General features: G+C 46.7%; 1 protein-coding gene across 7 annotated transcripts in view; it reads left to right on the forward strand.

Moving 5' to 3' along the window:
• Positions 1 to 14,188, forward strand: part of ATP8A2 (ATPase phospholipid transporting 8A2) — a 683,532-nt gene that overhangs the window by 119,592 nt on the left and 549,752 nt on the right. For 3 of the 7 annotated variants that reach the window (XM_083169883.1, XM_083169890.1, XM_083169887.1), the window contains exon 2: positions 9,747 to 9,889. In XM_083169883.1, the coding sequence (XP_083026009.1) occupies positions 9,747 to 9,889 (143 nt within the window). Of the gene's footprint in view, positions 1 to 9,553; positions 9,660 to 9,746; positions 9,895 to 14,188 lie in introns of those variants that run through there. The other 4 variants (XM_083169886.1, XM_083169885.1, XM_083169884.1 and 1 more) reach the window with 3 other exon arrangements.

The following is a 14,188-nucleotide window of genomic DNA, read 5'->3' on the forward strand; positions in this document are numbered from 1 at the left end:
CCTCCCTCTGCATCTCATCCCTATATATCCTCTCTCCTCCTCTGCATCTCATCCCTATATATCCTCTCTCCTCCTCTGCATCTCATCCTTATATATCCTCTCTCCTCCCTCTGCATCTCATCCCTACATATCCTCTCTCAATCCTCTACATCTCATCCTAATATATATCCCAAGTCTCCTCCCTCTGCCTCTCATCCCTATATATCCTCTCCCCACCTTCAGCATATCATCCCTATATATCCTTTATCCTCCCTCTGCACCTCATCCCTACATATCCTCTCTCCTCCCTCTGCATCTCATCCCTATATCTCCTCTCTCCTTCCTCTGCATCTCCTCCCTATATATCCTCTCCCCTCCTTATACATCCCATCCCTATATCCTCTCTCCTCCCTCTGCATCTCATCCCTATATATCCTCTCCTCCCTCTGCATCCCATCCCTATATATACTTTCTCCTCCCTCTGCATCCCATCCCTATATATCCTCTCTCCTCCTCTGCATCCCATCCCTATATATCCTCTCTCCTCCCTCTGCATCTCATTCCTATATATCCTTTGACTCCTCCCTCTGCACCTCCTCCCCTGCATCTCATCCCTATATACCCTCTCTCCTTCCTCTGCATCTCATCCCTATATATCCTCTCTCCTCCACTGCATCTCAACCCTATATATCCTCTCTCCTCCCTCTGCAGCTCATCCTTATATATCCTCTGACTCCTCCCTCTGCATCTTATCCCTATATATCCTCTCTCCTCCCTCTGCATCTCATCCCTATATATCCTCTGACTCCTCCCTCTGCATCTTATCCCTATATATCCTCTCTACTCCCTCTGTATCTCATCCCTATATATCCATTCTCCTCTCTCTGCATCTCATCCCTATATATCCTCTTTCCTCCCTCTGCATATTATCCCTATATATCCTCTCTCCTCCCTCTGCATCTCATCCCTATATATCCTCTCTCCTCCCTCTGCATCTCATCCCTATATATCCTCTCTTCTCCCTCTGCATCTTATCCCTATATATCCTCTCCCCTCCATCTGCATCTCATCCCTATATATCCTCTCTCCTCCCTCTGCATCTCATCCCTATATATCCTCTCTCCTCCCCTTCGTCTCATCCCTATATATCCTCTCCCCTCCATCTGCATCTCATCCCTATATATCCTCTCTCCTCCCCTGCATCTCATCCCTATATATCCTCTCTCCTCCCTCTGCATCTCATCCCTATATATCCTCTCTCCTCCCCTTTGTCTCATCCCTATATATCCTCTCTCCTCCCTCTGCATCTTATCCCTATATATCCTCTCCCCTCCATCTGCATCTCATCCCTATATATCCTCTCTCCTCCCTCTGCATCTCATCCCTATATATCCTCTCTCCTCCCTCTGCATCTCATCCCTATATATCCTCTTTCCTCCCTCTGCATCTCATCCCTATATATCCTCTTGTATACGGTTGTATTATCGACCACACTTAGGTCGACAGTCATTAGGTCGACACCGTTGGGTCGACATGCAACTAGGTCATCAGGTTTTTAGGTTAACATGGTTGAAGATCGACAGGTGTCTAGGTCGACATGGGACAAAGTTGACATGGGTTTAGGTCGACAAGGGCCGACAGGCGGTATTTCATGCCCGACCATCCACTAGGGGGTGGTGGGAGAATAAAATATTGTGCCAAGCGCAGTGAGGCACCGTGCCCGAAGCATTGCGAGAAAAGCGAATGATGCGAGGGGATGCAGTTGACTTCCAGCTGTGTCCATGTCGACGGTGTCGACATTTGGTAAAAAAAAAACAGTGAAAAAACCCATGTCGACCTCACGACCTAACCCATATCGACTTTGCGGCCTGTTGAACTAAACCCTTGTCCCATGTCCACCTTGTCCCATGTTGACCTAGTTGCATGTCGACCTAACGGTGTCAACCTAATGACTGTCGACCTAAGTGTGGTCGACAAAACTATCCACACCCATATCCTCTTTCCTCCCTCTGCATCTCATCCCTATATATCCTCTCTCCTCCGTCTGCATCCCATCCCTATATATCCTCTCTCCTCCCTCTGCATCTCATTCCTATATATCCTTTGACTCCTCCCTCTGCACCTCCTCCCCTGCATCTCATCCCTATATACCCTCTCTCCTTCCTCTGCATCTCATCCCTATATATCCTCTCTCCTCCACTGCATCTCAACCCTATATATCCTCTCTCCTCCCTCTGCATCTCATCCTTATATATCCTCTGACTCCTCCCTCTGCATCTTATCCCTATATATCCTCTCCTCCCTCTGCATCTCATCCCTATATATCCTCTCTCCTCCCTCTGCATCTCATCCCTATATATCCTCTCTCCTCCCTCTGCATCTCATCCCTATATATCCTCTCTCCTCCTTCTGCATCTCATCCCTATATATCCTCTCTCCTCCCTCTGCATCTCATCCCTATATATCCTCTCTCCTCCCTCTGCATCTCATCCCTATATATCCTCTCTCCTCCCTCTGCATCTCATCCCTATATATCCTCTCTCCTCCCTCTGCATCTCATCCCTATATATCCTCTCTCCTCCCTCTGCATCTCATCCCTACATATCCTCTTTCCTCCCTCTGCATCTCATCCCTATATATCCTCTCTCCTCCCTCTGCATCTCATCCCTATATATCCTCTCTCCTCCCTCTGCATCTCATCCCTATATATCCTCTCTCCTCCCTCTGCATCTCATCCCTATATATCCTCTCTCCTCCCTCTGCATCCTTCCCATCCCTATATATCCTCTCTCCTCCCTCTGCATCTCATCCCTATATATCCTCTCTCCTCCCTTTGCATCCCATCCCTATATATCCTCTCTCCTCCCTCTGCATCCTTCCCATCCCTATATATCCTCTCTCCTCCCTCTGCATCCCATCCCTATATATCCTCTCTCCTCCCTCTGTATCTCATCCCTATATATCCTCTCTCCTCCCTCTGTATCTCATCCCTATATATCCTCTCTCCTCCCTCTGCATCCCATCCCTAGATATCCTCTCTCCTACCTCTGCATCCCATCCCTATATATCCTCTCTCCTCCCTCTGCATCTCATCCCTATATATCCTCTCTCCTCCCTCTGCATCCTTCCCATCCCTATATATCCTCTCTCCTCCCTCTGCATCTCATCCCTATATATCCTCTCTCCTCCCTCTGCATCCCATCCCTATATATCCTCTCTCCTCCCTCTGCATCTCATCCCTATATATCCTCTCTCCTCCCTCTGCATAACATCCCTATATATCCTCTTTCCTTCCTCTGCATCTCATCCCTATATATCCTCTCTCCTACCTCTGCATCCTTCCCATCCCTATATATCCTTTCTCCTCCCTCTGCATCTCATCCCTATATATCCTCTCTCCTCCCTCTGCATCCTTCCCATCCCTATATATCCTCTCTCCTCCCTCTGCATCTAATCCCTATATATCCTCTCTCCTCCCTCTGCATCTCATCCCTATATATCCTCTCTCCTCCCTCTGCATCTCATCCCTATATATCCTCTCTCCTCCCTCTGCATCTCATCCCTATATAGCCTCTCTCCTCCCTCTGCATCTCATCCCTATATATCCTCTCTCCTCCCTCTGTATCTCATACCTATATATCCTCTCTCCTCCGTGTGCATCTCATCCCTATATATCCTCTCTCCTCCCCTGCATCTCATCCCTATATATCCTCTCTCCTCCCCTGCATCTCATCCATATATCTCTCATACATACATATATAATATTGTCTCCTCCCCCTGCATCTCATACATAAATATATACTATTGTCTCCTCCCTCTTCATCTCATCCCTATATATCCTCTCTCCTCCCTCTGCATCTCATCCCTATATATCCTCTCTCCTCCCTCTGCATCCCATCCCTATATATCCTCTCTCCTCCCTCTGCATCTCATCCCTATATATCCTCTCTCCTCCCTCTGCATAACATCCCTATATATCCTCTTTCCTTCCTCTGCATCTCATCCCTATATATCCTCTCTCCTTCCTCTGCATCCTTCCCATCCCTATATATCCTCTCTCCTCCCTCTGCATCTAATCCCATATATCCTCTCTCCTCCCTCTGCATCTCATCCCTATATATCCTCTCTCCTCCCTCTGCATCTCATCCCTATATATCCTCTCTCCTCCCTCTGCATCTCATCCCTATATAGCCTCTCTCCTCCCTCTGCATCTCATCCCTATATATCCTCTCTCCTCCCTCTGTATCTCATCCCTATATATCCTCTCTCCTCCCTCTGCATCCCATCCCTATATATCCTCTCTCCTCCCTCTGCATCTCATCCCTATATATCCTCTCTCCTCCCTCTGCATAACATCCCTATATATCCTCTTTCCTTCCTCTGCATCTCATCCCTATATATCCTCTCTCCTTCCTCTGCATCCTTCCCATCCCTATATATCCTCTCTCCTCCCTCTGCATCTAATCCCATATATCCTCTCTCCTCCCTCTGCATCTCATCCCTATATATCCTCTCTCCTCCCTCTGCATCTCATCCCTATATATCCTCTCTCCTCCCTCTGCATCTCATCCCTATATAGCCTCTCTCCTCCCTCTGCATCTCATCCCTATATATCCTCTCTCCTCCCTCTGTATCTCATACCTATATATCCTCTCTCCTCCCTCTGCATCTCATCCCTATATATCCTCTCTCCTCCCCTGCATCTCATCCCTATATATCCTCTCTCCTCCCCTGCATCTCATCCATATATCTCTCATACATACATATATAATATTGTCTCCTCCCCCTGCATCTCATACATAAATATATACTATTGTCTCCTCCCTCTTCATCCCATCCCTATATATCCTCTTTCCTCCCTCTGCATCTCATCCCTATATATCCTCTCTCCTCCCTCTGCATCTCATCCCTATATATCCTCTCTCCTCCCTCTGCATCTCATTCCTATATATCCTCTCTCCTCCCTCTGCATCTCATCCCTATATATCCTCTCTCCTCCCTCTGCATCTCATCCCTATATATCCTCTCTCCTCCCTCTGCATCTCATCCCTATATATCCTCTCTCCTCCCTCTGCATCTCATCCCTATATATCCTCTCTCCTCCCCTGCATCTCATCCATATATCTCTCATACATACATATATAATATTGTCTCCTCCCCCTGCATCTCATACATAAATATATACTATTGTCTCCTCCCTCTTCATCCCATCCCTATATATCCTCTTTCCTCCCTCTGCATCTCATCCCTATATATCCTCTCTCCTCCCTCTGCATCCTTCCCATCCCTATATATCCTCTCTCCTCCCTCTGCATCTCATCCCTATATATCCTCTCTCCTCCCTCTGCATCTCATCCCTATATATCCTCTCTCCTCCTTCTGCATTTCATCCCTATATATCCTCTCTCCTCCCTCTGCATCTCATCCCTATATATCCTCTCTCCTCCCTCTGCATCTCATCCCTATATATCCTCTCTCCTCCCTCTGCATCTCATCCCTATATATCCTCTCTCCTCCTTCTGCATCTCATCCCTATATATCCTCTCTCCTCCCTCTGCATCTCATCCCTATATATCCTCTCTCCTCCCTCTGCATCTCATCCCTATATATCCTCTCTCCTCCCTCTGCATCTCATCCCTATATATCCTCTCTCCTCCCTCTGCATCTCATCCCTATATATCCTCTCTCCTCCCTCTGCATCTCATCCCTATATATCCTCTCTCCTCCCTCTGCATCTCATCCCTATATATCCTCTCTCCTCCCTCTGTATCTCATCCCTATATATCCTCTCTCCTCCCTCTGCATCTCATCCCTATATATCCTCTCTCCTCCCTCTGCATCTCATACCTATATATCCTCTCTCCTCCCTCTGTATCTCATCCCTATATATCCTCTCTCCTCCCTCTGCATCTCATCCTTATATCCTCTCTCCTCTCTCTGCATCCCATCCCTATATATCCTCTCTCCTCCCTCTGCATCCTTCCCATCCCTATATATCCTCTCTCCTCCCTCTGCATCTAATCCCTATATATCCTCTCTCCTCCCTCTGCATCTCATCCCTATATATCCTCTCTCCTCCCTCTGCATCTCATCCCTATATATCCTCTCTCCTCCCTCTGCATCTCATCCCTATATAGCCTCTCTCCTCCCTCTGCATCTCATCCCTATATATCCTCTCTCCTCCCTCTGTATCTCATACCTATATATCCTCTCTCCTCCCTCTGCATCTCATCCCTATATATCTTCTCTCCTCCCCTGCATCTCATCCCTATATATCCTCTCTCCTCCCCTGCATCTCATCCATATATCTCTCATACATACATACATATATAATATTGTGTCTCCTCCCCCTGCATCTCATCCCTATATATCTCTTATACATACATATATAATATTGTGTCTCCTCCCCCTGCATCTCATACATACATAATATTGTGTCTCCTCCCCCTGCATCTCATACATACATACATAATATTGTGTCTCCTCCCTCTGCATCTCATCCCTATATATCCTCTCTCCTCCCTCTGCATCCTTCCCATCCCTATATATCCTCTCTCCTCCCTCTGCATCTAATCCCTATATATCCTCTCTCCTCCCTCTGCATCCCATCCCTATATATCCTCTCTCCTCCCTCTGCATCTCATCCCTATATATCCTCTCTCCTCCCTATGCATCCTTCCCATCCCTATATATCCTCTCTCCTCCCTCTGCATCTAATCCCTATATATCCTCTCTCCTCCCTCTGCATCTCATCCCTATATATCCTCTCTCCTCCCTCTGCATCTCATCCCTATATATCCTCTCTCCTCCCTCTGCATCTCATCCCTATATAGCCTCTCTCCTCCCTCTGCATCTCATCCCTATATATCCTCTCTCCTCCCTCTGTATCTCATACCTATATATCCTCTCTCCTCCCTCTGCATCTCATCCCTATATATCCTCTCTCCTCCCCTGCATCTCATCCCTATATATCCTCTCTCCTCCCCTGCATCTCATCCATATATCTCTCATACATACATATATAATATTGTCTCCTCCCCCTGCATCTCATACATAAATACATACTATTGTCTCCTCCCTCTTCATCCCATCCCTATATATCCTCTTTCCTCCCTCTGCATCTCATCCCTATATATCCTCTCTCCTCCCTCTGCATCTCATCCCTATATATCCTCTCTCCTCCCTCTGCATCTCATCCCTATATATCCTCTCTCCTCCCTCTGCATCTCATCCCTATATATCCTCTCTCCTCCCTCTGCATCTCATCCCTATATATCCTCTCTCCTCCCCTGCATCTCATCCATATATCTCTCATACATACATATATAATATTGTCTCCTCCCCCTGCATCTCATACATAAATATATACTATTGTCTCCTCCCTCTTCATCCCATCCCTATATATCCTCTTTCCTCCCTCTGCATCTCATCCCTATATATCCTCTCTCCTCCCTCTGCATCCTTCCCATCCCTATATATCCTCTCTCCTCCCTCTGCATCTCATCCCTATATATCCTCTCTCCTCCCTCTGCATCTCATCCCTATATATCCTCTCTCCTCCTTCTGCATCTCATCCCTATATATCCTCTCTCCTCCCTCTGCATCTCATCCCTATATATCCTCTCTCCTCCCTCTGCATCTCATCCCTATATATCCTCTCTCCTCCCTCTGCATCTCATCCCTATATATCCTCTCTCCTCCCTCTGCATCTCATCCCTATATATCCTCTCTCCTCCCTCTGCATCTCATCCCTATATATCCTATCTCCTCCCTCTGCATCTCATCCCTATATATCTTCTCTCCTCCCTCTGTATCTCATCCCTATATATTCTCTCTCCTCCCTCTGCATCTCATCCCTATATATCCTCTCTCCTCCCTCTGCATCTCATCCCTATATATCCTCTCTCCTCCCTCTGTATCTCATCCCTATATATCCTCTCTCCTCCCTCTGCATCTCATCCTTATATCCTCTCTCCTCTCTCTGCATCCCATCCCTATATATCCTCTCTCCTCCCTCTGCATCTCATACCTATATATCCTCTCTCCTCCCTCTGCATCTCATCCCTATATATCCTCTCTCCTCCCTCTGCATCTCATCCCTATATATCCTCTCTCCTCCCTCTGCATCTCATCCCTATATATCCTCTCTCCTCCTTCTGCATCTCATCCCTATATATCCTCTCTCCTCCCTCTGCATCTCATCCCTATATATCCTCTCTCCTCCCTCTGCATCTCATCCCTATATATCCTCTCTCCTCCCTCTGCATCTCATCCCTATATATCCTCTCTCCTCCCTCTGCATCTCATCCCTATATATCCTCTCTCCTCCCTCTGCATCTCATCCCTATATATCCTATCTCCTCCCTCTGCATCTCATCCCTATATATCTTCTCTCCTCCCTCTGTATCTCATCCCTATATATTCTCTCTCCTCCCTCTGCATCTCATCCCTATATATCCTCTCTCCTCCCTCTGCATCTCATCCCTATATATCCTCTCTCCTCCCTCTGTATCTCATCCCTATATATCCTCTCTCCTCCCTCTGCATCTCATCCTTATATCCTCTCTCCTCTCTCTGCATCCCATCCCTATATATCCTCTCTCCTCCCTCTGCATCTCATACCTATATATCCTCTCTCCTCCCTCTGCATCTCATCCCTATATATCCTCTCTCCTCCCTCTGCATCTCATCCCTATATATCCTCTCTCCTCCCTCTGCATCTCATACCTATATATCCTCTCTCCTCCCTCTGCATCTCATCCCTATATATCCTTTATCCTCCCTCTGCATCCTTCCCATCCCTATATATCCTCTCTCCTCCCTCTGCATCTCATCCCTATATATCCTCTCTCCTCCCCTGCATCTCATCCATATATCTCTCATACATACATACATATATAATATTGTCTCCTCCCCCTGCATCTCATACATAAATATATACTATTGTCTCCTCCCTCTTCATCCCATCCCTATATATCCTCTCTCCTCTCCTGCATCTAATCCATATATATCTTTCACACATAAATATATATTATGGTTTCTCCTCCCCCTGCATCTCATACATATATATCATTGTCTCCTCCCTCTTCATCCCATCCCTATATATCCTCTCTCCTCCCCTGCATCTCATACATAAATATATAATATTGCGTCTCCTCCCCCTGCATCTCATATATACATATATAATATTGTGTCTCCTCCCCCTGCATCTCATACATACATACATACATACATACATACATACATACATAATATTGTGTCTCCTCCCCCTGCATCTCATACATACATACATAATATTGTGTCTCCTCCCCCTGCATCTCATCCCTATATATCTCTCATACATACATATATAATATTGTGTCTCCTCCCCCTGCATCTCATACATACATACATACATAATATTGTGTCTCCTCCCCCTGCATCTCATACATACATACATACATACATAATATTGTGTCTCCTCCCCCTGCATCTCATCCCTATATATCTCTCATACATACATATATAATATTGTGTCTCCTCCCCCTGCATCTCATACATAAATATATAATATTGCGTCTCCTTTAGGCTCCCCCCTGCATCTCAGGCAATGGTACATACAGTAGTAGATAGTATCTCCTCCCCTCCCTGTGGCTACACCTGCCGCTCCCGATGCCTCCATCCCAGCCCCTCCTCCCCGGGTATCCCTGCTCCCCCCTCCTCTGCCTCAGCCATACTCTATATCAGGCCCCTGGTCTCCGTGTAATCTGTGTTCTCCTCCCCGGCAGGTCCGGGTTGCACCTCTCCGGGCTACAGGAAGGCAGCGGATGATGAGATGTCCGGGGACACGTCCAGCGCTGAGCAGGTGGAGGCAGCCGCCCGCATCATCCTCATCAATCAGCCGCAATCCTGCAAATTCAGGGATAACCGGGTGAGGTGAGTGACAGAGCCCAGGCTTGGTGCGTCCTGTGCAGCGGGGAGAGCAGCAGATGGTCTGGGACACAGCACAGGGATTGGCTGCCTATAATGCTGCTGCTGCCGCTGGTGCTGCCGCTGGTCCCAACACTTTTTTCCCCTGCCTGCACCATCATACTGCATCATAGTGTCACCAGGAACTTCCTGCACTCTCTGACTACTAGCACATGGCTGTCTCCTGTCAGCTGAGTTATACACAGCCAGAATCCTGAAGCATGTAGGCATGGGTCCTCTGACAGCCCAGGAACTGTACACATGCAATATGGATTGTATTGTATGTATACAAAGGCGTAACTACCATTGGTGCAAGGGGTGCAACTGCTATGGGGCCCAGAGCTGAAGGGGGCCCATCTTTACAGTCTAAGGTATATATGCTATATTCATTTATTACCAACAGTTGCTAAATAGGGGGCCCATACAAACTTTTGCTATGGGGCCTATGAATGTCTAGTTACGCCTCTGTATGTATATATGTCTTATTAACTATATATACACACCACAGCTTTATAATGCTGTGTAAATAATGTAATGTAATCATTGTGTGTGACATCAGGATTTGGTGATCTGGAGTAAATGGTGATTGCTCACAATGTGGGAGTGTTGTTAGTTATCTTGGTGATATTGGTACAGTATGTAGGGTTGTGGCATAGATGCTGGTTATAAGGAATGTGCTTGGAAGATAAAAACTAAATCTGGGTGAAGTGATAAAGTGGAAGATGATAATGCAGCAGCCAATCAGCTCATAGCTGTCAAGTTGCAGACTGGGTATGAAAAATGACAGTTAGGAACTGACTGTATGGTGCATTATCACTTTCCACTTTTTCACTTCACCAGGCATAATACATCTGCCTCAAGGTGAGGTGTTGTGTCTGCACCATGAGTTACTGTAGTTGACATGTTCTATTCTTAGTAATTTAATATAGACTGAATGTGAAATCACAGATGGACGAGAAAGTTTTATTTTTAGAATGTAAACAATTATTGTAAACAATTATTGTTATTTAAAAAAATGTTTTTATTAAAACACCTGTAAACACAATTAATAATACTATGGATGCACTGTGTTCCAAACTGTGTGCTTAGTCACCCTGGGGTGCTTGGAGGCACTTGCAGGGATGCAATGAGTTGGTGGGGTGCTTGGAAGCACTTGAAAGGGTGCTTCCAGGCACTTACAGGGATGCCCTGAGTTGGTGATGGGGTGTTTGGAGGCACTTGCAGGGATGCTTCCAGGCACTTGCAGGATGCTCTTAGTTAGTGGTGTCACAGTGCTTGGAGGCACTTTCAGAGATGCACTGAGTTGATGGTTGGGTGCTTGGAGGCACTTGCAGGGATGCCCTGAGTTGTTGGTGCACTGAGTGGAGTGGTTGAATGCACTGAATGCTTGGGGTGCTTGGAGGCACTTTCAGGGATGCACTGAGTGGTTGGTGCACTGAGTGGAGTGGTTGAATGCACTGAAAGCTTGGGGTGCTTGGAGGCACTTTCAGGGATACACTGAGTGGTTGGTGTCATGGTGCGTGGAGGCACTTGCAGGGATGCACTGAGTTGGTGATGGGGGTGTTCGGAGGCACTTGCAGGGATGCTTCCAGGCACTTGCAAGATGTTCTTAGTTAGTGGTGTCACAGTGCTTGGAGGCACTTTCAGAGATGCACTGAGTTGATGGTTGGGTGCTTGGAGGCACTTGCAGGGATGCCCTGAGTTGTTGGTGCACTGAGTGGAGTGGTTGAATGCACTGAATGCTTGGGGTGCTTGGAGGCACTTTCAGGGATGCACTGAGTTGTTGGTGCACTGAGTGGAGTGTTTGAATGCACTGAATGCTTGGGGTGCTTGGAGGCACTTTCAGGGATGCACTGAGTGGTTGGTGTCATGGTGCGTGGAGGCACTTGCAGGGATGCACTGAGTTGGTGATGGGGGTGTTCGGAGGCACTTGCAGGGATGCTTCCAGGCACTTGCAAGATGCTCTTAGTTAGTGGTGTCTAAGCCACAATACACAAGGCCCAGTGGCAGCTCTGCACTCCTCTCCTTCCATGAATGCCTGATACCAGCCTGCAAAAAAAGTAAGCATTACTATTGTAAGGGGCGCTACTGGGGGCATTATGTATAATGGACACTACTGGGGACATTGTGTGTAATGGACACTATTGGGGGCATTATGTATAATAGACACTACTGGGGGCATTATGTGCTAATTGTATAAGCAGGAGTGCTGCAGAGCATTACAGTAGCATAATGTGTAATGGGCATTACGGTGTGCAGTATAATGTGTGATGGACATTACGTTGTGCGGCACATGTGTAATGGGCATTACAATGTGCAGAGTAATGGGCATTACAGTGTGTGGCATAATATGTCATGGGTATTATGGTGTGCAACATAATATGGAATGGGTACTATAATGTGTAATGGGCATTACAGTGTGTGGCATAATGTCATGGGCATTATGGTGTGCTGCATAATATGTAATGGGCACTACCGTGTGCGGTATGTGTAATTTGCATTACAGTGTGTGACTTTGTAATGGATGCTACAGTGTGTGGCATAATGTGTAATGGGCATTACAGTGTATAGCATAATATGTCATATGCATTATGGTGTGCTGCATAATATGCAATAGGCACTATGGTGTGCGGTATAATGTTTAATTTGCATTACAGTGTGTAACAATGTGTAATGGGCATTACTGTGTGTGGCATAATATGTCATGGGCATTATGGTGTGCAACATAATATGGAATTGGCACTACGGTGTGTGGCATAATATGGAATGGGCACTACAGTGTGCGGTGTAATGGGCATTACAGTGTGTGAATGTGTAATGGACACTACAGTGTGTAATGGGCTTTAAATGTAAAGTAAACAAAACAAGCCACAATGTGTTTTTTTTGTGTGTGTTTGGGGGGACCAAACCATAGTTTTGAACCTGGGCCCACAACTCGCATGTTCCGCCTTTGGAGTGGGCAGTGCAGTAGATAGCGCTGCTGCATGCGGTGTGGGCGGCCGCTGATTGGCAACAGCCAGGGATTCATTTTTATTTTATATAACATACATGGTCTGGAGAGGAGGCGGGACAGTAGCCGCTTGGAAAGAGGCTGCATCCAGTTGGAGTCCTCAGTTGTGGCTCCTGCTGTCCTGCTCCCCTGAGTCCTGCTCCGAGTCCGCTCACACCTAAAGAAGACTACTCTCAGCAGTCCAATGGCGGTGTATGTATGTATGAGAGTGGCGGTGTATGTATTAGAACGGTGTATGTATTAGAACGGTGTTTGTATGTATGAATGAGAGTGGCGGAGTATGTATGTATGAATGAGAGTGGCGGTGTATGTATTAGAACGGTGTATGTATGAATGAGAGTGGCGGTGTATGTATTAGAACGGTGTATGTATGAGAGTGGTGGTGTATGTATGAGAGCGATGTATGTTTTAATTCAGGATTACAGTTAAAAAAAAGTCTGTGACCAGAATGCTGTTAGCTATATGATAACACATAACAACCTGTAGGATTTCATGCATCCCTAGGTTACAGTCAGTACAATAATAGAACTTCAGCAACAGCATTTTCCATCACGCTTTAAAATGAATGGGAACAAAACCATAGTAAAACAATACTGGGTAATAACAGACAAAGAGGTAGGAGGGCTCTGCTCAAAGGCTTACAATCTATAGGAGATAAATGTGTCCTATGTCCCACAATCGCTGTGTGACCAGAATGCTGTTTGCCAGATGATAACAGTAATAAGCTGTAGAATTTACAGCATCTCTAATACTCCTTTGACATTGCACAAATAACCCAGGTTCCATTTGGTTAGTTGCCGGGTTGACCCGGGTTGACGTGCGGTGTAAAAGGTCCTTTTCAAATTACCCAGGTCCAGCAACCGGCATTCCATCCCAGGTAAAAGAAGGGTTAATCCCGGGTCAGGCCTGGGTTGCTGTGCAGTTTGAACGCGTAACCTGGGTTGAGCGACCTGGGTACCGTTCGCACTATACAGAGGAGGCAGCATAAGCTCCAGGTGCTTCCTCCTCTCCCATCCCCCGATGACGCACCACCGCTCCGTCCTGCCCCCTTTCTGACATCAGAAATAAGCCGGTTTGCTGTGGGGGACTATCATTACAAATGCCGGGTCGCTCCTGGGATGACCCATGTCCAAAATCCTGGTTGTGACCCTGCATTTCTGATGTGAAAGGGGTATAAGTGAGAATCGGTACAGTAATAGAACATGTACACCATATCCTGGTCTTCCTCAACAGCGCAGGGTTTTTCTTTTC

The sequence above is a fragment of the Crinia signifera genome, chromosome 2 (genome assembly GCF_055691185.1).
Source record: "Crinia signifera chromosome 2, ASM5569118v1, whole genome shotgun sequence".
Taxonomy (NCBI): Eukaryota; Metazoa; Chordata; class Amphibia; order Anura; family Myobatrachidae; genus Crinia; species Crinia signifera.